The sequence below is a fragment of the Ciconia boyciana genome, chromosome 3, assembly GCF_034638445.1.
Source record: "Ciconia boyciana chromosome 3, ASM3463844v1, whole genome shotgun sequence".
Lineage (NCBI taxonomy): Eukaryota > Metazoa > Chordata > Aves > Ciconiiformes > Ciconiidae > Ciconia > Ciconia boyciana.
The window spans coordinates 79,384,340-79,411,715 of record NC_132936.1 but is presented as its reverse complement, the minus strand read 5'-3'; the positions used below and the strand labels follow the sequence as shown (position 1 = coordinate 79,411,715).

The following is a 27,376-nucleotide window of genomic DNA, read 5'->3' as shown; positions in this document are numbered from 1 at the left end:
TGGATGCTCCCTGAACTCCTCTCCTCACTTGTTACTCACTGCTTTCTTGTTAAGGTGGTGCACCGAGATCTGAAGCCAAGTAATATCCTCTACATGGATGAGTCAGGAAACCCAGACTCCATCAGGATCTGTGACTTCGGGTTTGCCAAGCAGCTGAGAGCGGAGAACGGGCTGCTCATGACTCCCTGCTACACGGCCAACTTTGTGGCCCCTGAGGTAGGATTGCATTTCAAAGCCGTGAGTAATGAGCGTGTCCTAGGAAGCAGTCCATCCTCGCTGCCTTTTCCTCGCTGCCTTTACAAGAGGAGCAAGGCAGAAACCAGGCTACCGGCACCTGGACAGCCTCTGTTACCATAACTTTCCTATTCCTGGTCTTGTCAGGCCGGTTGTTTTTCTCCCGACAGAAGCCGGTGTCTGTCTCAGACGGACGTACGCAATGATTTGGCTCATTACTAGGATAAATACCTCTTTTTCTGTAGCTGCTTCTGCTCAGACTGCTTCCCCTCTAGTGCACTATGTCAAAACAGGATAAGGCTTAAAAAGGAAATCTTGGTATCAGGAATAAGACTCAAAAGAAAAATCCATGCGTGAAATCCGTACCACAATGAAGTCAGTGGGAGCTTTATCATTGACTTCATTGAGCTAAAGAAACATCTCTCCTCTTGCGCTTTCCTAGCACCAGTCCCCCTGTTATGGGGGATGTAGGAAAGGGCTGCTTTCCTGTTTTTACAGACAGGCAGATGGAGGCAGACCAAACAGCCTGCCCCAAGCACGGGGAGAGGTAGCTCTGCATCGCTGGCGAGTGCTGTTCTTTTCATGCAGCCCCATGGGAGTGGGTTTGGGTCCCACAGCTGTTTGAACAGCTTGGGCTGTTTGCTGTGTTTGACCCTTGAGACATTCATAGCTGTTTCCTTCCGATGGAGGAGCAAGAGGTTAATTTCCTGGGTAATTGTCCATTTCTTGGAGTAATGCTTATCAGCAATTTTAATATTTGCAATACACAACTTCAGGTGTGTGTCTGCCTCTGCTTGTTATGGTTCTTATAAGAAAAATACAAAACTCTTGCCTTTCAATACTTCATCTGTCCTCTACTGGCAAATACCACGTTCTCTTGGTTGGTATCATTCAGCAATCTTTTCTTCCCCATAACTCTCCTCCATCCAATGTTCATCTGCATGGTACATAACTGGGAAGTGAAAAATGGGATGATCTTTCTGTATATGGTCCTTTCGTGATATCAGAAGATACAGGAATCACAGCTTTCCAGCATCAGAAGGAAAATTTGTTAAATTGAGACCATTGCCAGGGCAGTATAAATTTGAAGCAGATTTTTTTCAGCAAAAAATCTTCCATTGCCAAGACAGATCTGTTTGTTATCTTATTGCTGTTTGGTTGGGTTTTCATTTTAGAAACTGGAATGAGCTGTTTAAAATCTATCAAAATAAGTAAAAAAAGTTCTGTGGCACCACAGCAGTTCAATTTCTAAACCAAAAAATAATCACGTTTGCAAGATTTAAAGCACTGAGATTTTCTCCAAGATACAATGCGCTTAAAATAGGTGTAGCTATTTTTCATGATGGGCTATTTTGTATAGTGTCTGTAATCACAAACGTTGCCAGCCCAATGCAGTTTCAGATCCGACTCTTCTGATTTGAACTGAAAGCAGAAATCACGCTCCCAGACGTTTGTGATGAGTAAGACAGGTCCTGCTAATGCAGGAAACGTTGGAGGTTAATTGAAACATTACCAGAACCGGCAGAGAGCTTACATAAAGCCTTAAGTGCTTTTACATTTCACCTGTGGTATAACGCTGCCCTCCAGCCTAGACTCGACTTGCACGTTCCCTGTCTGAGCCCTGCTGCGACGTCTGCCATATGCCCATGAAACTAAACAAGGCAGCAGAAAGCCAGCTGAGCTGATGACACAAGAGGAGAGTGGCAGAGGAAGGATGACATGTTTGCCCGCTTGAATCTTCCTTTATTTTGGAAACATTTAATCTGGGGTTTAGAGGAGAACATGAGCAAAGACGAAGGCTATCCACGAGAAAGACGCACGCTGCCACCTAGTGCGAGGCATGCTGTGTGCGGGAGTGACGAGCCAGGCTGGGTCAGGAGGGAAAACAGCCAAAAGGGTCCTCTTGGATAAAGTAAAAGATTTTATTCTGCAGTCTTCCTCCAAAATCCGTGAAGAACTATTGTTTTGGCACTTGAAATGATGAGATTGTTTATTAGCTTTCATACAAGCACACGTCCCTGCTTGTGTCACAACTGAGAAAAGCCTATATTTGTAACATTGTCAATCCAATAAATCAAAGCCTATAGAAATGAAAGGGGTTTGGATAAATATCTGAGCCATTATCAGAACTGGATGAACCCAGAGGAATGGGTTCATCCAGTTCACCCAGAGGATGAACCCAGAGGAATCACCACAATGCCCTGACATGTGCGGCGCCAAGAACCAGCTCATGCGTGTATTTCAGATCCCACCAAATTCTCTTTTAGGGTGACCTGGACGCCTTCATGGGTTGTAAATTCTTCAGCATCCATTAGAGTAGGACACCAGTGCATCTTTTGCAGAGCTCTTTCCCTGACTGACTTGTTTCTAAGGCAGATGCCTGTTCCTGTTTGATAGTATCTGCCCCCTAGATCAAACACTAGTCTTTGGGGCCAAATTTTCCAACAGCTGCTCCTGCCAGCTCAGTGTTCTCACGTTAACCACAGTTGCACAGACCCATTGGAGACATTTTGAAGTAGCAGTGACACTAACTGATAACTCTCCCTAGATCCTGTTGTTATCCGTGGGGTAAAGTTGCTGTCGATAAAAAGTAATTCCTAGCAAAGCTTTCTCTAGACACTGGCACAGAGTCAATGCCCCTGTTATCTAGCAGCGTTCTTGCAAACTGAATGACAGCACACAGTGACACCTGCCCATCATTTTGGGGTTGTGTAACCATTTGCTTAATACCCTGCTCCACTAAACATCATCACTGCCCCATTTTTATGTCCTTTGCCTTGGACTAGATTGTCCTTGGTTATTGGAGTAAGACAGCGATGGCAATGAAAATATAACTGTTCAAGAAGCAACGAGAATGGCCACACCAAAAGAAAAATGTTGGGTATTCAGTCTCACAAGTGAAGCAAGAAGCAATTGCGTTTGTCAAATAGCAAATAAGTTTTTCCCGTAAAAACTAACATTAACAGAGGGGGAATTAATGCAGGAACTAAAGAAATAGAAACAATTGAAACAGCCAGAGAGCGTATATATGATGTGCAGGAGAGAGAGGCAGAAGCAGGATTTTACCAGCTTTGTCAACAGGAGGAAATGCGGCTTTTTCTCCATTTTTTTTTCCAGGTAGCAAATGTTCGCTCAGCAGCATACCTGGCAGATGGCTGCTTTACCACTCATCATTTGTAAAATCTGTCGAGGCAACATTTTCTGGAACTGTTTTTCCTAGCAGTGCTTGCTCTTTTCTGTGATAGACTTCAGATAGCTGAAATCACTCCTGGGTAATAAGGATGCAGGTCAGAGAAAGACTTGCTGAATTTGTACATTCCTTTTCCGTGTGCTTTGCAAAAAATTAATGTATCTACTGATCCATCAGAAGGGGACAAAACTCTCCTTGTGTGTCAGAACTGAATAAACAGAAGGGTGGTTTCCTTTTACGAGCAAGTGGGAGATCTGGAGGTGGTCCTTGAGCTTTCTGAGCCAAACAAAAATATAGTTCTTCCCCTAATCTCAGCAATGCTGCCTCAGTTGGTGACTTCACTTTCACTTGGACCTGCACTTACTCAAATAGGCATTTCTTCTGGCATGCATTATCATAAGTGAAATCCAAATTTTACCCTTACTGTTATAACTCGCTGTCGTGTACCAACATTGAACCTACTGGTCAGATCTCTGCTGAGTACCATGGGTCTTGTTTTCCCCATAGGGAAAAGGGATCAAGTTTTGGCCTATTATCTGTTAAGTCCAGCCTAAATGTGGCCACTTTTCTTAATACAGAATAAGCTTTTTACCTTTCTTTGCAGTTGTCATGCTTCTTCACTCGTCTGACATTAGATACGCGTTACTGTGCATCCATTTGTTGTATCAAATCCAAACTGAGCTCAGACATGCTTATCACTGTCACTCAGCCCTACGCTTGTTGTGTCCACAGTGTTCTTGGTAACCTTTATGAGGATACATGTTGAAGTATTAACGGGCTTTTTCTAAGAAATATTTTAAAACACTGAAATGTTGTTCTGCTTTGCTGTGTGTTAGATGGTCAGAGAGGCTCGCAGAGCCTGCAACAAACTGCACTCGTCTCTGTCACTGTGGAGGTGACAGCTGTCCTGGGCCTGAACACTAACCAGCTCACTCCAGCCCGGGCTCCACACCACTACTGAACCTTCTGCTCCTGAGGCAGCCCCTGTTCAAGCCAGATACACAGTTAAGCCCTGGAAATGTCAGCAGATACAGCCACTAATCGATGCTTTTTGAAGACCAGAACTAAAAATTCAGGAATGCAGATCAACCTATTTTTGTCTCTCTCTTTCCTTCACATAGGTCCTTAAACGCCAAGGTTACGATGCAGCCTGTGACATCTGGAGCTTGGGGATCCTACTGTATACCATGTTGGCAGGGTGAGTGAAGAAGTTTTCCTAGAGCAGCAGTCTCCACTGGGCTCAGCACTTCAGCACTGATTAAGCCAGAAAGGAGTCGCAGACAGAGACAGCAAACTATCTGGCCTCTTTGAGAAATGTGCTCAGCTCTATGAGGCAAGAAAATAGATGCCAAGACCTAGAATTAGAATAAGATTTTCCAGAACGCATAAAGATCTTTGACACTTTACAAGTTGTTTAGGTTTTTAACAGCCTGTGCCCATAAGTGTTCACTGAGACCTAGACTCCTATAATGCTCACTCACCACTTCAGCAGTGTGAAAGTTTTACACTAGGAGAGGAGTGTAGGAGTATGAAGAGCCATATCATGTTCACCTTATCCATAAGAGGATGTTCATTCCTTTCTAGTAACACATGTACTCTCTTCAGCTACATTCATCTTCTACTGTTGTTATCGAGGTATCTGAGTGCCTTTAAAGGCTAAAAAAAAAAACAAAAAAAACCCCAAACATTGTTTTCAGATGCTATTTGAAAAATACGCTGCGGAAAGGACAGAAAGTAAATGAACAGACCAGCAAGAACAGCAAGAGGCAGCAGGAACTTTTTGGGGGTACTTGGCAAAAAAACCCCTACCAATGTGTTGGCTGAAGTTAAATATTGACACAAGAAAACCCAGAGAGACAGACTGAAATAAGCAGTGAAGGATGGGAATAAGATGCATTAGGGTGAATGGGAAACACAGTGCACAAACCCAATCTGGAGTTATCAGGCTCCTGAATTTCCTTTCTCTTGCTGGCTGCAGGGTATGGTATGTGCACATTTATCGTCCCTAAGGGCAGCTCAAAACTTTTCAGTGATGTCTCACAACTCTCTAATCTGCTTCATGATCATTCAGCTGTGGCAAGAAGCTTGGATTCACTCCTAGATTTATACAGAAAACAAAGAGTTGGACCCTACCTTTCTGTTATTCATGTCCCTTGCCTCGTGGATTATAGAAAAGGTGCCAGGAGTTTCTATCCCATCTATTTTGTTCCTGAGCACAAATGTGTTCACCATTAGCTGAAAGATATTGTGACTTTCTGGGGCAGTCTCCCAGTCTGCTGGGATCTCCAAAAACCTGTTTCTATTTGCCTAATGCCATAGATTTGCAGTGATACACAACCAGAACCAGTAAACTAAAATCAATACATTACCCACAGTCACATTTGTTTACCTGATTATATTAAAAATGCTTCTTTTTAACATGTGAAAAAAAAAATCTAAATATATTTGAATCTGAAATACACAAGTTAGTGGATATTAAATTTGCCAACAGGTGCTAGTAACTTGTATCTCACTTTCTTCTGCACTTACAAGAGCAAATAAGAGTAATGCAAAGAGTTGAGAGTGCTGACTTCTCAGGTGCCACTGCTGCACCTGAGATGGTCTTGTTCTTCCATCCTTAGGGATGGTCTTGTTCTTCCTCACCAGAGGAGAGGTAGTAGGAACTGACTATCATTTGCAGCTAGGATTTTATTCTCCTCCCATCACTATGAGCAGAGAGGGCTCAGACAGCCAGGACGAGCACAGGCCTGGGGTCCTGTTAATGCAGGTAGTGACAGAATTTGGAGTTTTAGCCAGTCTCTTAGTGCCTCCCTCTTGATAGTTACAGACTGCAATAATATTATGTATCTCTTTGGGCTGAACTTCTGTGGAATCTGACATGTTTTTGAAAATTAGAAAATACAGCACGAGGGATTGAATGTGCTACTAGAAACCAGGTGGGAGAGGAAGCAGTGGCCCAACCAACTATTTAACAATCTAAAAACCAAACTGGCAAGTTTTCAGCAGAGAAAAGACAGATGGAAGGAAAAGTACAAAAATCCCAGATACCCCCTTCTTCTAAACCCACAGCTGTTCAAGACTGCAGAGTAAAATTTGGCCTGGTAGATTTTAGTCAGCTGCAAAAATCTTATCACTTGTCTCTTGATGAAGACAAAAAGTGTGCCCTCTGCGTGTGACGCTAAACCTGGGTGCATATTACTAGTAATTTCTTACTGGCTAGATCAGGAAGATTTAAAATAACCTATTGCAAATCATTTGTTTTGCCCAACAGACTTGCACATTATGGTTTACAAAGCACTGCAAAATAGATTATAAAGGGTTCTTTTTTCTTTTTCTTTTCTCTGTTTCAGATCCTAATTTTTATCCTTTATTATTTTTATCCTTTCTTGCCATTATCAAGGTACTTCTATTGGCAATAAAGCAGAGTTAAAACAATTAAAGAGGTAAAAAACTGTCTATTTTTTAAAAAGAATATTTCATTCCTAAAAAATGAGAACAGAACAAAAATTTAAACAAACAATTGAGGAATCAGTCTTTTCCTCTGCAGAACAACTTAATATGAGGAACCACCAGGCTGTAGAGTTTGAGTGAAAACGAAGCAGCGATGTCTGTGGTCCGTTCTGGAACCAAATTCCTGTTGTAATCAGTGGCAGTCAGCACTAGGTCCTAGAAATCATATACTTGCAAATTACACTGTATTTTTTTCTCTTTTTTAAAATAGGTTCACTCCTTTTGCAAATGGACCAGATGACACCCCAGAGGAGATTCTGGCCAGGATTGGCAGTGGCAAATATGCACTTACAGGAGGAAATTGGGATTCAGTATCTGATACTGCAAAGGTCAGTGAACACTTTCTCAGATTTTTTTCTTCTCTGAAATGGGCTTGCAGTCTGCAATTGCAACAAACTTAAGAGAGAGATAGTCAGAAGGGTTGTTTCTCAGTGCCTCATGAAATAAAAGCTTGCTTCTTTATGTTTCTATCACTCTGCATGAAACAGTGTGTCAGGAATTTTGGTAGTTTATTTCATTAAACCAAAGCATAATATAGCACCATCAATTGTGAATGCTCTTGAGATTTAAATAGCACAGAACTCTTTTTTGGTGCAAATGAACTTTTAACAGAAGTGTAGCGTAGTCAATGCCACAAATTCATGGTCTATAAGTGAATCACCTTTTTGCTCCTCAAAGTTAACCAGGAGCAGGCAGTTCTAGCATTTTTAACTAGCATTTTTAACTAGCATCAAAAACTAGCATTTTTAACTCCTGTACAGTTCACAGTTTAGGCTGCCCATCTATCACAAAGCATGGAAAACCCAGGAGATAAAATTCACCTGGTGCTGAGACTTCTGGGCATGAAGCTGTGCACTGGTCTATGAGACAGGTAGATGGGCAGGAAAGCTGGCAAGCTTCCAGTTGCCTGGCATTAATCAGAAACTTTGACAGCATTTAGAGATTCCTGAAGAGATTTCAGTTTTAGCAACTGGTAGTATCCAACAGAAGAACATTGACATATCCCACCACAAAACTGCAAGCAATCCTAGTAACATATTCATCTTACTACCAACACCTATGACCCTCACAATGGATTTTTAATCAGATGTCCAGTTTTGAAATTAAAACGTTCAGACGTGGTAGAACCGATCTCATTGAATTTCAGCTGCCTGAATGTTAGATTTCTATTCTAAGCTTCTCTTGTAAGCATGTTTTGGAGTCAGTGAGGAGATGCCTCCAGATGGCATTCTCTCTAGTTGGAGTTTGTCACCCCTATGAGGTCACCAGTAGTTAACACTCACTCAGTAAGCTGAATACCCTCCACGTTATCTTTTGACTGGATTATCAACTGAGAGTTGAACATTACGCTTGAAAATTTTGAAGATCAGACTTTACCCTTAAAAAATGTAAAGCGTATCTAAAGTGCATCCCTCTCTCCATTGGACATGCTGGTGATGACACTGCCACCAGGAAGATCTTAGTAAAACCCACACTGCTATTAATTACTGTTTCCCTTTTACTGTTTTCTTCCTCTTAAACCCAGGACATTGTGTCAAAGATGCTTCATGTAGACCCTCATCAGCGCCTCACAGCAGTCCAGGTCCTAAGGCATCCATGGATAGTGAACAGGGAGTATCTGTCTCAAAACCAACTCAGCAGACAGGATGTTCACCTGGTGAAGGTACATCCTACCCCCCTGTCTCTTCCTTCCTTGCAGAATGAGCTGTCATTTGTGTAAATATTCTGGAAACTAATAGAGAAATTGGGAAGATTATTTGCCACAGGGGCCAAATTTAATATGGCACCATATTAACAGTAAAGATTTTTGACCTGTCACCTGCTCAATATTTTTAACTTCAAGCTGCATTGTAATGACCTGGTGGGACTCTGTGCATGTACTGCCACCGCTTTGAATCAGAGAGACCCAAGCTGTCTGCCAGCCTAAATGTTGTTATCATTTCATGGAAATCGTCCATGCACGTCCATTTTTTCAGGAGACTGAATAGGGAGAGGGAGGTGAAAAGCATCAAAGAACTGAATTTCAGCCCAGCATTTTCTCTTTCTCTGTTTTACAGGGTGCAATGGCAGCCACTTACTTTGCTTTAAACCGAGCACCTCAGGCACCGAGGCTGGAGCCTGTATTGTCCTCCAATCTGGCTCAGCGGAGGGGCATGAAAAGACTTACCTCTACCAGGTTGTAGCAGTACCCCCAAAAGGCCTCTTTGAAAACCCACAGTTTATTATTTGAGAGATTCATCTTTACTTGGCTAGCAGAACTTTTTGGACAACCTGCACATGAAATCGCCAGAACTAGCAGAAGCCCAGCATAAGGCAAAGTTCTCCTTTGCTCCATCTTTTCTTTTACATTCCAGCCAGGGTCCCAAGTTTAACAACTTCACAAAGATGTGCCAATTTTGCCAGTAGCTCTGTTTCCTTACTGAGATAAAGCCAAATAAAGTAGGTGTGCTCCACCCTTCCCATCCTAGGAAATACTATTTTTGAGTCCTTAAGATGTTCCATGGGAACACTGTTTTCATTTTGTTTCTCAAGAAAAGCACTTTTTGCTATGAAAAGCGCAGTTTGAATATTTTCAGCTGTTCCAGGATGCATCATGAAGTGGCTCAGCTGGTCACCAGTAGACATCTACTAATCTCCACTCACTCCAGGAAGAGTGAAGGCTGCAGAGACACATGAATAATACCTTACTTGAAATAAGTGCTATACAACATGAAGGAGAGAGAGCTGTCGGTGGTGGAAATACCTTCTGATTTAAAGAAATCTTTTGCACTTTGCTCCTACCCTCTCTGGAATGAAGCCAGCACTGCTCGAGGAGTGCATGCCACCAGCCCTGACTTACTCAGTCTCTGATAGCAGAAAACCTCTGAGAAACTCAGTCCTTTGAGGAAATTATTGGGTCTTATGAGACTGTGGGAAAGCATTCACTTAAAACAGTGTGAGTAGGAGCCTGTGGGTTGGGGAGAAAGAGGTGTCTGGTCTCCGCCAGCAAGCAGGAGGTCTGGGAGGACTAGGTGAGGGGAAATGGAGCAGAGGCAGGGAGTGGCACGGGCGACTTTGAGGACAGTAGGCAAAAAGACCCATGGCAGCGTGGTGGGGAGTACTGCCAAAGGGAACTAGCGTGCACGTGCCTGGGGGCCAAACTGGGACTCCCTTTAAAAGCAAGGCCCCCTTCAGCGGCTGGTACAGAAGAGGGTGTGTGGGCAGCTGGGCTGCCGAGGGGCCGGGTGGGTCAGTGCAGGCGTGCTCCCATGCCGTCACCGAGTCTGCTCACGGAGACCGGCTGTGGCGGGCCGGAGTGCCACCCTGGAGCAAGCGAGGCCATTTCCAGTCATTGCTCCCTGCCCTTCCCTGGCTGCGCACCCGAATCCGCCTCCGTCACCCAACGTTTCATGTTCCTGTCTGGCTGTTCCGCTCTGGCAGAGCTAAACTCCCTGTGCCACGTGTGTGTGCAGAGGGTGCCCACTTCTGAAGAGTCCAGCTAACTCTGTTATAAGCTTTAAGAATAATAAATTATGAGGAGAAACGGGAGGATGCTCTGCTTTTATATTTATATAAATCTGTACATGTGTATTTATATACATATAAAACAAAAGTTCTGTACCCTAATACCTGGATTTTCCAGGTTCAGGAAAAGAAAACTGTGTTGAGACGGTCTCAGCAAAATGGACCTTTTTTCTCATTCCCTGATTTCAAAGAAAGTGAGGAAGGTTTGTGGTGCCGGATGTGAACTATTTTTTTATGCTTTTTCTTACCCATCTTGGCTTATGGTGGTCACAAGCTGACCAGGATTCTTCTTTATACTGCTTTTGTTAATTTTTGTTTTCCAAGTAAATTTTGTCACCTCAGATGCTTTGTGGGAAAAGCTAATGTGCTGTGTTGGCTTTTTTTCTGTTGTGACAGGAAAAAAAGAAAAATGTGAACATGGAGCTTCATATGCTAGAGATGGTAACTTGTCCATGTTGCGTAGTACGTGCATCTCGGTGCTGAACTGGAATTACCAGATCATTGCCTCAGAGTGTCCAAGGGAACAAGGAGTTGCATTTGCTATAGCAATATGCTTCCTAAAACTATCTCTGTTCCAATGTTGACTGAACTTTGTTTGTTTGCATTAGTCTATTTTTAAATTTAAATTTATTCTTAATAATTTAAACCGATATTTAATGTTCAGGTTTATGTGCTGTGCACAGAGGGCTGCTGCAAAGCAGCTCTCCTTGAAGCCCTTCTCTTTTCTAGAATAAACAGTGCTGTGAAACTTCACACAGTGGCTGAATTGGCTTGGACTGATGTGTGCAAACACGTGCAGGTGTGTGACTATGGTTATGTACACAGCAGCCCTCATTCTCTCCTCCAGCTAAGCTGTGCTCAGTATCAGCTTTTTGCTGCCTTTACACTTTTCCTCTTGTTAGAAGTTAAGTCTCACATATTTCTGCTAGCAGCACGCTGTGAGGCGAGTCCACAGGCAGGGGATATCCTGGCTGATGCAGAAATGCTCTGGCCAGGCCTTTTTTCCCTGGAAGTGACTTCTATCCTGAAAGAAGGCAAGATGGGCACAGGGATGCTAAGGGCAACCTGGAGGGACGGCTGGATTTTCTGGGGTCCCAGCTGATTTGTGCTGTTTCAACAAAATGTATTTTTAATGGTCAGTGTAATTGTATTGTATATGGGCAGAAAGAGTGTTGTAAATATTATGTACAGTTTTTGTCTCCCCCCTGAGATTTCCTGGTCATCTTTCATTGCTTCAGTTTGCTTTCTCTTCACAGCCATTGGAAACAGTCTAATCCCCTCTTGATATACTCAGTCTTAATTCTTTGAGCATTTTGAGCATTTTGAACATTTTTTTCATATGAATATTATTGTAGGCCAAGTTTAAAGGATGATGCTCTTCCTGAAGTTTAATGGTTTGAATCTCTTCCTGATTTAGCTCTTTCTAATCCACCAGCTATCACCCTATTAACCACACAAGGTTTAGGCCACATAGAGAATGATACACATTGATGCTCATTAATTACTTTATAAGCCTATAAGTTACATATAATGGGGTTTGCTTATTAAGATTTTGTTGCCAGTGCATCCAGATGTATGTACACGTGTGTATTTATGCAAATACACACACAAAAAACATGCTGTCCCAGCTTGTCCAAATGAGAATAGAAGTGTAGTCAGTACTCGAGGTCATACCCAGAAGAGTTTTGTCTGCGGCGTTCTTGAAAATCTGTCATTGAAAACGGTAGTGGTTACTCTGGGTGTGCATAGGCAGCTGTGCCCATCCATGGAAGAAGCTGCCCTGTCCAGCCTCCCCTCTCTCCCAGCTCTGCATCCCCATGGACCCCCACGGCAGATCAGCCCCCCTCCCCAGGCTTGCCACGGGAGGTGCTCTTCTGAGGGTTTTGTGACCTGTTTCAGTCAAGATGAGCTCAGTTAAACCATTTCCACTGTCAGTCTTGCTGATCCAGCTCACTTAGACTGAAATACAAGAGCCTCCATCAGCAAATCCAAGGGACAGTTGTTCCCGGCAGAGGGGGAGGAAGACGCCATTGGCTCTCGTCATTTCAGACTGATAGTACCCACCGCTTCCCCCAGCCCAGATGGATCCAGGCGAAGATGCATAGCCATGGCTAAATTACTGCTACAGCTGCTTTTATACCAGCATCTCCTTTCCAGACTCCTTGCTACAGTATAGCTCAGCAATAAGCATTTATTCTTTCTAGGACAAAACTTAACTGAAGAATGCTTAGCCTCTCTCTCTCTCTCTCCCCCCCCCCCCCTCCATATTTTTACTAAATGTTACATTCAACTCCTGAAAGTCTAAAAATCACTTTGAATTAGATCATACCATCTTGAAGGTTATTAGGCCGCAAAGTGACCTAGTGCCTTAGGCTATTTCAAATAGTATAGTTACATTTCTGAACCATCAAGGTGTGCAAAGCAATGACAATCCAAGGCACACTAACGTGTATCTGCCACAGACGTAGTCAGCTCATCTGGAGAGTCACTTCAAAAACTGTTGTTCAGCTCAGTAGACAGGAGTCTGCCCAGCAAGGAGGAGGCATCTCCCCACATTTCACAGAGCTGGACCCCACCTCTGCAGCTCCAGCACTTTGAAGAAGCCAAATGGTTCTTATGCAATGGGAAGAGTTGCCCTGGTTCCTACACAGCACCACAGCTTGTGTATATGGCAAATGTGTTGGAGATGCTGCTCAGAGGAAGAGCTGACCCCTGTCCCCTGTAAATTTTTACTTGTTTAAAGTCTGTTTCATTTTTTCAAGCAAGTTTTAACAGCAGATAGCATTTATAAAGCCTGACTTTTTCAGCAAACCACAAGTGACCCTCACAGACACTTTGTAATCAATCTCTACATCTGAAAAAAATGACCACCTGACAACAGATTTTAGATCCTCTTGAGCAGCTCCCTGAGACTGCCCCTGAATAGTGGGGATAACCCAAGCAGAGAGAGCTGAGAGAAGGACAGCTTGTGTGACATGACGTCATGACACAACGTTGCGTGTCCCTCTGCTTCACCTAACCCTGGATGTAATACTGGGACTCTTCTCAGCCAGACTTATGGCTGAAAAGGTTTTGGACTGAGTTTGAAAGGGACAACAAATCTGTTGGCTTGCAGGGTAGATCATACTCTATTAGAAATCAGTATGCAGATCTTTAAGGGACAGGCTGGTTTTGCCTGCATAGTGCAGTGCTCTCTCTAACAACTTGTACTCAGCTCTGGTACAGCTGAATACATTCGGACCTTGGTCAAGTATGGCAATTGCTGTGTGTCTATGATATGAATTATGCCAGGGCTTGGATCATCCCCTAAGCCATGAGTGTCACAAGGGTTTCTTATGCTGCCAGTCCACAGAGCCTATTCCAGTACATGTGAGTGCTGATGCTAAAAAAGGCAGGCAGTCACTTTCTCTTGACCTCAGCTGCTCATCTGTCCTTTCGCACCTCCCTTATCTAGGACACCACAGGGCAAAGCAAATGTTTGTGCATCAGAAGAAGTGGCTGGGGACAGCAGGAAAGCAACAGCATCTTTTTTGCCAGCAGTGCTGTCAACACATTGATGTGGCTACAACGTCAGTGTCACCTCTCTCCCTCTGAGCTCTGCTGAGCTGAGCTCAGGTGTAGCTCAGAGCCAGTGCGATAAATGATGGGATGTTTGTACAGCAGCAGGTTACCGGTGCCCAGCTGTGCGTGCAGAGGGGGAGGACAAGTCCAGGCTTCTGAAAATTGAGCACAAGTTTATATAAACTCCCAGTAACCAGGAGGTGTAGGGCTGGAGATGACATGCCATGGGGAAATAAAGTTGACTGTGTGTATTTTTACCACCATTGATTTTATAAAGAGGATAGAAAAAATCATGGGGTTTGTTTTTAAATCACCATTTTTACAGAGGAAATTCCTGATTTTGTAGAGTGCTACAGCTTTCTAGATCCCTACCTAGTAGGAGTAAGGAAGACAAACATGGAAGGTAAAGCAGATTACTATAGCAGAAAAGGAGATATCTTAGCTTTCACCAGAAGATTATTTTCATTCAGGTGTTTTGAAGCTGTATCTTAAGATATGTGTAGCAAAAATGCCAAAGCAAATACTTAGAAGCAAAGTTCTCTTGTTAAACATCTGCAGACGGTGTCTTTAAACAAGAGCCAAGCAAGATCCATGGTCACATGTCTGAATCCTAAAAGACAGGCAAGCAGCACAACTGGGCCAACCACCTCAGATATTCCTTACATTAAAATAAAAAGGCCTAAAATAATGTTAATAAGATGTTTTAATGTAGTTCATTAAAATAGGGAAATGTGCAAGCCTGTTTTCTTTTTCTCTTTTGAAGTATACATCATAATCCTATAGAAGTGTGTAGTCATACTTCCTAGCTGACCCCACTCCTAAAACTCTGTATTGCCCCAAAACATTGTGGCTAAGCTGCTTCTGGTAGCTCAGTTCCCATGTGAACACAGTCCGACACTCTCCCCTCCATGTCGTTGTGGCTCCATGTCTGCCACAACAGCCACAAGCAACAATTGCGCATCCTCTCGTACTCTGAAAGTTGGCAAAACTTTGAGTGTTGAAACTCAGAAGATAAAGTGAAGTTAAAAGTAAGGTTCTCACTGTGCACAGAACTAAAATTCTCAGTATTTAGGTGAAGGGTGGATAGAAGCCGGTGCAGAACAAGAATGTTGCAGAGCAAATAAAGTCGCAGTAGTTCTTAGAGACAAATTTTAGCCAAAATCTAATCACGTGTTTTGTGAGCCTAGACCTTGCATTTCCATATGCAAGTGAGTGACGACACATGCAATCAGCCAGCTAACCAGGCATCTGATCATGCATGTCAGTACAGGCTTGCACATGGAAATGTTTTGCAGCCCAAAGTTCAGAGTCTAAAATTACGAATTTGGCCCTTTGCATCAGCCTGTGTTGTGTAAACCATGATGTTCAGTGTTGAACTCTACAACCACTACTTCTTGCTTAGGTATACATCGTTACCGATGCAATTTGGGCTCCATCATGTCTCCTAAATGGATATGATGCTGGTCATAGTTTTCAGAGACTCCGTAGCCTGGAAGGCAAATGAGGAAAATGCATGCCCTCTTTGATAAAGGAGAATTTTGAAAGGAGAGGCTGGAAATAAGCATTTTGAAGTGCAGAAAATGAAAAACAGTTGCTAAAAGATTGCTTCTGGTTTGCTACTCAGAGCCAAATCCTGCCTCCCTCACTCTTGTTGTATTAGTCCCTAATCCATATGCACCTTCAGTGAAACGAGGGGGACAGCTCAGAGCAGGCTCCCCTTTCCTGTCGGAGTGGTGGTCTGGCCATTAGGTGATGATGTGTGCAAGGGGTTTACCTGGGTAGTATTCAATGAATTTGACAAAATACGAACCATGATCTAGCACTTTGTTTACAGGCTCCATATTCACGTTTACAAATGATGATTTCTGAGGCTCACGCTTTTTACGTTTCCTGTATGAAAAGGGCACCCGCTGTACAGATATTTATTATGTTTACCAGCGTTTCTGAATAGATTTTTTTTATAGTACATGGTTTTATGAAGTGTAATATTTTTATAGCAGAATGATGATATTTGGACTTTCTATATTGTTACATACAACTGTTTGCAAATAAGCTCTTTGCTCCCTTTTTTCTGTGCACTGTATCCAGTGTTGCTGCTGCTGCTGTTGCTGGCCTCAGCTGCTGCTGCCCCGCCGTGACGTGGGCTGATGGTATTGTGAAACTGTGCAAACTAACTTCAAAGAGCTGTGATTGTGCTGAAGGGCTGGCTGCGTGCTGGGTCCCTCCTGGCAGGAGGGATGGGGAGCTGTACTCTACCAGGGCAAGAGTTTACTGTGGATGGCCCCCGAGGAGAAGCCTCAGTGCTCACCTTTGTCTGTACTCCGCCGTTTTGGCTTGGCGTGCCCATCCTTTCCTTTCTTTATAAAGAAATAAAAAAGAAAAAAAAGGATCCTGCTTGGTTTTGCATAATTCCTTTCCAGTCCCCAAGCACTGGCCATGTTTGAATGCCATGTGTTGGTCACAGTAAAAGCACACAGTTACCTTTTCAAATTATACCTGGAGCTGTTACCTCTATGCAGCCTGAACACTCAAGCCTCTGCTTTGGGAAGCAACAAGCCTTTAACCCCTCATCGGTCAGACAGTTCACCCACCGGACAAATTTGGGATTTCACTGTCAGACAAATGAGCGCTTTCACACAAGCTGCCAGGCACGGATTTCCCTTGCCCCTCAGAGATCTTCCGAGGTACGGTTCTTCTGGAAACTGCTGGTCACTGGCAAGCAGCCTGCATAGCCTTTTCTGCTTGCTGAACTTACTAGTGACCACAAAAGCAAAATCAACCTCTCTTACTTTGAGGGATTGGTTCTGCTTGCCTGGTGCTACCGCATCTGAGCCTGCACACCATTACACTGGCGTTCATGTCTGAAGATTTCCATCAGCCCCAGCAGCATCGCAGAGATGACGAATCCAGCTCAGGATCCCCACAAGAACAGCATGTGGTACCAGATATGGAGAAACTGCATGTGATTCAGGTCCAAGCAAACTTGGACTTCAAATACGTTACTCATAGGATTTCTGCTCTGACCATAGGTAGTCTCATGCCTCTCTTCTCCTGCCAGCTGCTCCTGTCCTCCTCCCACTTCTGTCCTTCCTTTCTTTCCTCTGTCCCTGAAAGAAGCGACTCTTCCTGCTCCTTTAGTCCTCATGGTCCTTCATCACTAGGACACGCATATGTCCCTCCCCATCCTCTTCCTCTGCACCCCAGTGCCTACCATGAATTATTCCTCCTTTCCCTTACCAAGCTTCTGTCCCACAGGTCCATCTTGTGGCTTTTATAGCCTCTCCTGTCAGGCAGGCCAATGACTCCTGTATGCCTGTCTTTATAGGCCCAGTGGTTAAAAAGGGGGGCTTTTCTGGAGAACCTTAATCATATACAAGAACATCCAAATGGGAAAACTGAAGGAAGGGAGGGGGGAAGCTTTCTCTTCTCTCCCCTCTTCTGATTTCTCCTTTAACATGACCATGATCAGGAATGAGCCAAGTTCAGCCAGTGTTTGACATGTGTAGCTTTGCAGAGGACCTGGTTAGGAAACCCTGTGGCATGCCAGGCAGATGTGAGCCTTTCCCTCCAACCCCAGAAAACAAATAAATGAGATGTCTGGAGGCTTCACCTCTCCTGTGGTGTAGTATTCGCTGACACTGATACTACTCCCTAAAGAGGAGGGCTTCCAGAATATGCTCAAGTGCCTGATGCAAGACACAGCCCTTTTAGGAAACGTGCATCAGCAACCATCTTAAATCTCTGCAGTTACTGGTAAGTAGCCATGCTTTTTTTCCCTGGATGGAGAATAATGCATTTGTTAAAAAGAAAAAAAAGTAGCAAAGAATTCCCCTCCCCCTTGTAATCCTGCTCTTTAGTCAACCCTTATTTCCTTCTTATGTCTTCCTCCTGTTTTATCCCATTACAGTTCACCTTTGGCTGCTTCACCCCTTTTTGTGTCCCACTTGTTGTGTACCATGAGAATTGTTCTGAGGCTCAGAAAGTCTTGTTATATGTCTGAATAGCATCTTGTTCAAGGGCAGCATAACTGCTGGCTGAGGGCCCCAGACACTACAGCAAGGCAAGTAACAGGTAGTAACAATAATGGCTTATGTCTGAAGATCACAAGAAGCAGAGATCTTGCATGAAGAAGAGCTGAAGAAAAGGATTTTTTGGCTATGCCCAGCTATTCAGGTTAACCATAGATAACCTTGCAGTGCACTGGCTGCTAAAGATGCCATACTCCCACTGTCTGGATGCAAGATGGAAGGGGATGTCTGTCCATTCATCCAGATGGACTGGAGAGCTATTCGTGGTGCTCTCAGTGTTTTCTAAACAACCAAAGCTGGCCTGAGCTCAATTTCATTCTTTGTTGAGGAAATTAGTTTATAAAAAGGCTGGTGAGTCACGGTCTGTGGTGAGGCTGTGTGTTGTTTTGGCTTGGCACGCTCCTGCCTAATTGATTCTTCCTGTCCTTCAGGTTCTGCAGTCACTGGTAAAAATAGCCACAATCACAAAGCCTCACACTTTTCCTACTGTAGAAAGCAGGCTTCAATTTTAATGACAGTCTCCGTGCTAAGACATGCAAACGAAGAGTCAGTGATTTCCAGTGCATTTATCCAGACTTTCCAATTGCCCCATTATTGTCTGGGCTCTTCTCTCTATTGTAAACTCTGTTATAATCAGCTATTTGCTTCACTTATCCATTCAGGCTAGCTGCTTCTCCAATGGGACAGTCAGTGTGAAGCATGAAGGTGTGTTTTTCCTTAGCATTTGACTTGGACAAGTGGGTGGATTTCAGATATGCATCTCTACTAACTGCTGTATTCCACAGTGACCTCAGCCGTGCTGGACACGGGCGGAGGTCAGCCCCCAATGTCAGTAACCATGTCCCCTCAAAGTCAGAACCAATGTACTGAGAAAAGAACATTATCAGATTAAAGCATATGAGACTTCTCATAGAGGCCTAAACTTATTTCACCTGTTGGTACTAAAACAGTTTAGCTTTTAGGAATGGTAGCTGTTACAATGGAGCCTTAAACATAGAGAACAGAAATAACCCGCATTTCACTTCCAAGAAGTGATGAGAGCGACCCGTCAGCTTTTAAACACCCTCGACAGTGCTGAACTTTTGCTATTTGGACCTCCGGTCTCATTTCAACCACCAGTCTGCTGCCATGTGTTACACTGAGTGGAGCTGCACATCAGCTACAGGGCTGCGGTCTTTCTATTGGGTCTGTGGACTAATACACACGGGTAAAATCTCTGTCCAGGAGTGAACAACATGTTCCTTGATGTGTGCTTAGATGGACAGGAATCATGTGGAATACACAGCTGAGATGTATGCATGCTTTTGGCCTAGCCAAAAAAGTGCACATTCAGCTGAGCAAAGGTGAGGATTATTTATTCTGCAATTCCGGTGCAAATTTGTTACTACTCTCCCAAGCCCAGGAATGACAGCAACCTTCTGTGAAGCTCATGTCAGATATCCAGCACACACATTCACATAACTTGCACAATCCCCAGTTCCAGGAAGTCTCCAAGTGGCCCCATGTTCTTCTACCATTGGATAGTCTGTAAGGAAAAATACAGCGCTGGCATTTGAACCAGGGTGAGTTATATATTAGTATGTCCACCAACACATGCAGAAATCGTTGGTCTTGCACTAACATGACCTTTAAACTTGGTATGTTTTTATACCATTTATAGCAATTCAAGTCAGGAATACCTCCACCATCATGCAGTCAACACCTAAAAACTCAGACTGAAACAGGCTGGGTGGCTCCCTCAGTCACAGAAGCTTTCTTCCAGATTATGCTTCATTTCAAGTGGGATGCCTAACTGGGGAAGATCCATTGCCATTGGCCATATCCTATGCTTAAACACCAGTGCTTCAGTCTTCTCAAAACTTTCAGTCAATATCATCAACAAGCACTTGACGCTCCTAAAAATTGATCTATAAAGACTGCAAGAAAAACCTCACCAATGTAACTGGAAGCTTCATCCCTGGCTTCTAAAGGAAACTGGAAGAAGATATTAGGCAGTATATGTTAAAGGTAAGAAAATGTCATGCAAAACCCATCATTCAGACCTCAAGTGCCATTTTTAAAATGCACCGACTAATATCACTCAATATATTTAAAGGGTTCAGAGTTTGGATGCAGGGAAAAACACGAAATGCCTGCCATGGAGATGATTAAAGACCCTGATCTGTTCAGCTCAGCCTGGAGATGGCTGAGAGGCAATTTGATTATTGCCTACAAGAATCTTCACAGGGAGAAAAATCCCACATTCTGGAAGCACAGAGAGCCAGACCGGTGCACAAAAACAGGCAAATGTCTGGGTGCAAAATCCACACAGCTGCAGAATGGAAATAAAGTAGCCATAGTTTTAAAGTAAGGCTGGTTACTCATTGGAACAAAACCATCAAAAGAGAAAAGGGGTTTACCATTCCTCTCAGTGGCTTTCAGTAGCTACATCTTAGCAGACAAAAAGTTAGTACAGAAGCAAGTGGATTATTTCAATAGTCTGCACTAATCTGAAAACCAATTTAAATATATGATAGTCTCTTTTGGCCTCAAATATGGTATTCATTCATAACGCCCTACCACAAGTAGTCAGCACTGAGTGAACAGCTCAGGTTTTCATAGGATTGATGGATGAACTCCAAAGATTAATTCCAAGATTGTTGGCCACAAACAACTGGAATAATCAACTTTTTCTGTTTAAATCTGTATCTTTACTGTAGTATATGTGGAGAATCTTTGCTGTCTTTGACAATATAGAATATTTCTCTGAGATTTTGTGATGTTTACAACTATCTATAACATTAATTTAGAACACCCTGTTTCACACCATTGATGCAATACGGTTAAAACCTGTAGCAAGACTGGGCAAATGGTGTTCCCCCAAGAAAGTAAAAACTCACTGCCTTAAAACCAAAATAAGTTACAATAGCATTAGTAGTGCACTAATCCTGTGAACTACAGGAAGGCCTAAACAAATAGATGTCAAACATGAGTGAAACTTTCCAGTAATAAGAGATAAAGAAGGCTTTAATCTTGAATAAGTTCTCCAATTAGAATTAAACTGTTTAAAAGGGAGTGAAAATTAAACCACAAAACCTTGAATTCTTAAATTTCCAAGTCCTGGAGCTGAGTGATGACTCGTGAACTGACTGACTTCATGCAGCTTCTGCACATCCACAAGATTTACCCCAAGACAGATAGATAGAGAGGCTGCAAGATCGTAAGCACAGTATCTTGGGTATTAAAGAAAAAAAAAGGAAGGAAGAAGGGAAGTAAATTATCAATAACAAATGCAAATGCTGTTCATAATAATGCATAGTGACAGTGAAAGAAGGTGTTTCTCCAGGCAAAACACTACCCTATTCCCTTCCCGCCTCAGCTTCAAGATTGTAAATGTTAGCAATTCCCATAAGAACTATTTTTGGTAAATCCAAAACACTAAAGATCACATCTAGTGAGAGTTGTTCCACCTCTGTGACAAACACTGCTGGAGCAGCCTCCCTGAGGTATGATGTGGCAGAGATTTGTGCTGAGCAGCCATTCAGTATGCAAGTGCTGCACAGCCACCCCCAGCGGGGTGCCCTGCTGCGGAGTGACAGTCCCTCTTTTTAGCCCAAAGAGCCTTAAATAAGCCTACACAGTTGGAAGCTTGCGTCATGCTCCCGGGAGATGGGATGTGTGGGTCTGACCAACACCAGCCTGAGGAAGGAGCTGATGGGGTTCCCTGTGCTGATCTGCAGCACCACTGGCAAGTACTGGAACCACAGGGTTTTCACACAATGCAGAGATGAAGCTCACGCTGCCTCCTCCTGAGCTTTCCACAGAAAAGAAGGAGCTGCTCTCAGCAAGTTGTAAAAAAGTACTTCTGCACAGCCTTCAGGACGGATATGCTGAGCAGAAAGAAGTACCAGAGTCACAGGGTGGTGTCATGATAAAGGCATTCCTCTACTCCAAATTTCCTCTTGGTTAGGTTTTGTTGAGCTTCCTGCTCAGTGTGAAAGGTTTGGCTTCTGCTCTGGCAGGGCTAACCCTCCCCTCCTCGCCCACACGGTGAAGCTGTGTGGGCAGGGCAGACGCTGCAGTCCCCTCCAGGTGCCAAGGATCAGTAGCTAGGTATTGCACGGCTTTTGGATGTAGGCTCTCGTATTTAGTTTGTAAGGCTCTCAGTGTAAAAAACAAGATAATTCTTGTAAAAAACAAGATAGTCCTTGTGAACTGAAGCTGTAGCATCACCACCTAATATTAATGTTTATTGGAAAGATCAATACCAATACAAAAGATGGCCTCAGACATCTGTGGGACACAATATTTCAACTCTTTCTGATAAGAAAAGGACCCTCACTACAGAGTTTGGAGGTTGTCTACAACCAGGCATCTCACTTTTGCACATGCACATTTGGGTACATGAGTAAAATCCATCTATTTTTTTAAAAGTATACACACTTGAATCAGTACTTTTTCTTCTGTTAGACTTTGTATAAACCTAAATGACTCCCTGTTGAGTCCTGAATAGCCTTGTAGAAGTCCACCAGGACCTATTGTTTATTTCACTTTGATCCCATTAGCTTTGGAAAGGACTTTGGCATGTTTATCTTCAAGTTACTCATCTTGTATGCCCATGGTTTGTTTATCCACTATAGCCTACTGAAATTTTCCCCTTTCTTTCAGTTAAAGAAATAGGCCAAAGGTGATTTCAGGTTCCCTATCTGAATATGCATCACCAATTCAATCAAAAATAACCTTTGGCTTCCTCTGGTAAGTCAGGGGCATCGTAGATACCATCTTGCTCTCACAGTTCTCCAGTGAGTAGGAGAAATCTCAGTCCATCAAGCGAAAAATTGACCCTAACTTAAGTGGATTTAACACCACCAAGGATACTGTAATTAGACCGAAGTGAGCCCTGGTGTAATCATGCCTTTCTGGCTCAAGCATGCTAATCTGCCTTTTTTCCTAAATCACGCCTACCAATATTTATGTTCAAGGTTTTCCAGTGGCAGTAGTTGGGGTACTTGCTCTTTAACAGGGGAAGGGCTGGAAGAGGAGAGAAGCACAGAACTGCACTTTTCCACCAGGCATGATCCCCCTGTCCTGGCCATCCTCCAGCCTCACTTGAGTTATTTAGGCTGGGGAGAGCCAAGGTACGGGGAAATAGCATATTTAAATATGGTAACTGAATTTATTAGTAGTGAAACACACTAGGAGCCTATATTTTTATCATGTTGTACTAAATTTGTATTTATTCAGCTCAATAAAGACCCGAGTCCTGAGGAAAGGATTACATGGCTAAAATGACTGTCATTAATTAACAGTGTGTCTCAACTTTGACCCCTTCACTTTCTGCCATCAGTCAGAACCCTGATTTTAGGCTCCTCCTTACAACCTGTGGGATGTTTTTATTGGATAAAACACTTTAACAAGGACACAGAAAGCTTGGGAGAAAACCCATGACTAGTTCTCCTCATGAAATACAAGTGTTTCAGTACACACTTTGCAAGGCAGTAATGGAAGAAGTAAACCTCCTCACAACCTTACTTGAGATGTTCATGCCACATCATTGATACTCCTTCCTCAGAAAAAGGAAATAGTTTTTTAAAATAGAATAGAAAACTATTTCTACATTTTTTTAATCCACTTGGATTCATTGACAAGGCAGGTTTTCCATAATGAGGAAACCAACTCTGCTTTGCAGCCCAGTTCAACGCCTGCTAGGAGTTGCAGCCTGCCAACCGAGCACTACCAGCCCTCCTGCTCTGCTCTTCTGGAGATGATAATTACAGTGATGAAGTGATTATATGTCATTTAACTGTAAAAGAAGATTTCCCTAACTGAGTGAAGGTGGAGAATTTTGCAAGGCGGTGTTACAAGAAGAGGCTCTCTTACCCCAGCTGACCCAATTTAGCAATATAAAGTACAGGGTGCACCTGACTGAACAAGCAGCCCTCATCCCTTCCTTCCCAGACACAAGATAATCATCAACAATTGCTTCAAGGATCCAGCAATGCAGTGGTGCAATACTAGAAACAGCAGTTCAGTGCTTCTTCTCACATGGATGTGGGGGCATGATTTATTATCATCATTTTACTTAAGAAAAGAGAATTTTATAAGTTAAAAACCAAATACTGTTATAAAGATCCATTTTTAAATAGTAATCACTATACCTTTGTAGCCCAGCACCTCTATCTACATTACCAATGGGAAGTATAAGTAACCTGTGAATAAACCCTTTAATCAGATTTTTTTTCCCCATGTTGCAAAAACTTATGTATTCTAAACAGCCCTAGCAATACAGTTTTATATTTAAAAATAGAATCTAAAATTATCTAATTTGAAGCATTGTTAAATAAGTAAACTGCACAGATGAGTTTCAGCCCAGAAAAAAAATCTTAAAACACTTAAAAACAATTCAACCTTCATGACAGTAAAAACACAGATGGATATAGCCATCACCGCTACACATATTTCAGCATGAAGTTGGCTTAAGGAATTTCAGCTGCGATTTTGGCTGTCTGTTTTATCATGTGTGACTAATTGAGGACTCAGAGCAGCCTCATCACAGAAAAGCCACATCCTCCAGCTGCCCCAATGCTCCGCTGCACCACACACATGAAGTGCTAATTGTGCAGGGTGCATCCTTCATCTACAGCCATTTGGCTTTTAGGAAAAAAATCCACAGGAGAAAACTTGCCCTTAAGAATAGCTGTACTGTAAGCTTAAGTAGGGGAAGACATTGTTTTGGGGTGGGTTGTTTTGTTTTGGGTTGGTTTTGGTCTTTTCCCACCTCTTGAACATGGTCTGAAGCTGGCAGTCACCCCAGCAGCAGGGTGCTGCTCCCACCATTGAGCAGTGGCCTCCAGCTGATCCAGGCTGCTTCCCAGGCACAGAGAAAAAGCACCTGTGCAGCCTCACTGCAAATCCAGCCGCCGCTCTGACAGAGTGTTGTTTGTACTCTGTTTCCCCTTGTCTATACAACTTTGGACATGATATGGTTTTGAGAGCACAGGACCAGCTGTTTTCTACGCACATACAATACAGACTGTCATAGGGACAGAGCTTGCGCAATTCCTACATATATAGTTTAGAATACAGGAATAACTATGCTAATAAAAGCTTCAAGTGTTTGGACCTGCCCAACAGTAATCTAATCATGACAGACAGGTCTTTTTGCATGTAAGGCAGGGAAAAGCAGTGATAATTGCAACAATTGCCTGGAATACTTGTCTTCTACACTGACAAAATACTTTCTTTTTTCTTTGTTATAGGTAGCACCTCTTGCTTCAGTTCCTGCTGCCCAGCTGTTGCTTGGCTTGCCAACGATGATTGTTAATCACAGTAGTTGCTAATTTGCCAATACTTATGTCTCAGCAATCCAAATTCTTTTTCAGATCCATTTTGCAGTATTTTACTCTCCACTTCTTGACCTTGTCCATTATAATTCCTATATCATGGTGTTCCTTTGGCCATTTATAAAGGAAGGTCTATCTTTTTCTTGTGGTTTTATAAATATTACATCATTGCCTTATTTGCAGGTCCTCAGCTGGAAATTCATGCTTTTATTTCGATGCTTGATCCTACTCCAGATCCTACTGAGAGCTGCAGATGATGAAATGCCTCTAGCTCCATAATGGATACTAATTGATCAGGTTTTTACATAAAAACTATTAATTTTGCAAATGATATATGCTGATCTTGTGCGATAGTGTGCTAGCTCCACACTCAGTTTGAGAACTGTTGCCTGCTAGCTGCTATATTTTTCAGCACTGAGAAAAGTATTTCTGCATTTCGGAAAATGTTTTCTAAAATGAGGTATAGCTCCTTCTAGAGTAATTTAGTTGTTATGCATTTATTTCAGTTTCCTTTAGACTAATAGTAAATTCATATTCCTACTAGGATGTCTCTGCAAATGTGTCAAGGCTGACCATGCATTTTACAGAGATTATTCATTATTTATATGAGGCAGCCTCCCAAGTTAGCATTCTGAAGTGTTCAATCTACTTAGTTACTGCTGTATGCTCCACATGGAATAAAACTCCTCAAGCATCATGCCAGCACCTAGGAATAATGTATCTGTAACCAAAGATGCAAAGACAAATGCAAGTGTCACATCAAGCTGTGCTCTTGCTTGGCAATTTGATATTGCAGACTGATTAAACGTCATAGTCAATGGTTCTAGTCAATCTTCCTATCTACCTACCAGATGATTTGTGTCCACCTTAATGAACAGGTATTTCATTACAAGGTCTAAGAAGACTGTCATAGCAATACATCTTTTCTTCATATTTTTCTGCAACTTTGGAGCTACCACAGCAGGGAAATAATAACTACTTCAGTCACAGTTTCTTGAACAGCTTGTTTAATTGTTCTTCCCTTGTCTGTCATGCAACACTCCAAATAATGTTTTTCTGCAATCCATTCCACAGCTGGAAAAGGCACCATCATTTTTCCCCACAGATGTTTGTTAACGGTTATATCAGATACATCCCTTAGGACTGACTTCATGTCTTATGCCAGAAGCTTAACTACTGCATAGCACTAGTAGATTGTTCTGCAATGTCCATAACCCATTTTTCTTCACTGGTTTTATTGCCAGACAGGTAGTACATTCCTCTCTCCCTGACAGGGACGTGCCACCATGCATATGCCTGCAAAGGCATGTCAAAAGGAAGAAAGAAATGCCTTAAAAGGAGAAAAATTGCAGGCCACTTCACTCAGCAGCTGGATCTGCATCTGTTGAGGTCAAGCAGTGCTGGTTCCTGAGCCGCAGTTCTGGGATGAGGAGAACAGGAAGGGCCATACGTCCCCTGCAGCTGGACACAGAAATGGCGAATGTGGAATATAATAATAAGAGTAATAATGGAATATAATAATACAGTAACTGCTGGACAACCCTAGAGTCTACCTGCTAAAAACAAGGAATGGAATTCAAGTGCACCAGCTTGCTAATCTAGTGAGGAACAGTTTAAAGTAAAGACGGCCAGTAACAAAAGTCAGTAAGTGGGTTAAAAAAGTAGTGACTTGGCCAAAGGCTGAGGGAAAACACGGAGAGTAACTGGGCAGCCTAATAAAATTCAGAGGCATCTCCTTGCAGAGGTCAGAAGTACAAGGCTAACGAGAAACAAATGAAAGCAACAGGAATTCCAGGAAGAAATTCCAGGAAAAAGCAGGTAGGGTTTTTGTGAAGATAATCTAAAGGATACAAGATTTCAGGGGATTTGTCTGTTTGAAAACCAAACCAGCTATGGTTACCTGTTCTGACTGGAAGAAACATAGGAGCCATCCTCAGACATAGGTGGCTTGGCTTATTCACAAGCACCTAATGACCTAAAAATCAAAAGGGAACATCCAGTAAATAGACAAAAGGACATATGAATAG

At 42.8% G+C, this 27,376-nt stretch overlaps 2 protein-coding genes across 3 annotated transcripts in view; one reads left to right on the top strand and one right to left on the bottom strand.

Moving 5' to 3' along the window:
* Positions 1 to 16,376, top strand: part of RPS6KA2 (ribosomal protein S6 kinase A2) — a 183,784-nt gene extending 167,408 nt beyond the window's left edge. The window contains exons 17-21 of the mRNA XM_072856239.1: positions 55 to 216; positions 4,546 to 4,622; positions 7,146 to 7,263; positions 8,460 to 8,597; positions 8,992 to 16,376. Coding sequence (XP_072712340.1) covers positions 55 to 216; positions 4,546 to 4,622; positions 7,146 to 7,263; positions 8,460 to 8,597; positions 8,992 to 9,117 — 621 coding nt within the window. The 3' untranslated portion in view covers positions 9,118 to 16,376. The remainder of the gene's footprint in view (positions 1 to 54; positions 217 to 4,545; positions 4,623 to 7,145; positions 7,264 to 8,459; positions 8,598 to 8,991) is intronic.
* LOC140649278 (uncharacterized) overlaps positions 1 to 27,376 on the bottom strand; it is a 47,027-nt gene that overhangs the window by 15,732 nt on the left and 3,919 nt on the right. Inside the window, exon 2 of one of the 2 annotated variants that reach the window (XR_012041552.1) lies at positions 22,314 to 26,810. The exons of the other annotated variant lie outside the window; for it this stretch is intronic. The gene's annotated coding sequence lies outside the window, so the exon portion shown is untranslated. Of the gene's footprint in view, positions 1 to 22,313; positions 26,811 to 27,376 lie in introns of those variants that run through there. 2 annotated transcript variants of the gene reach the window in all.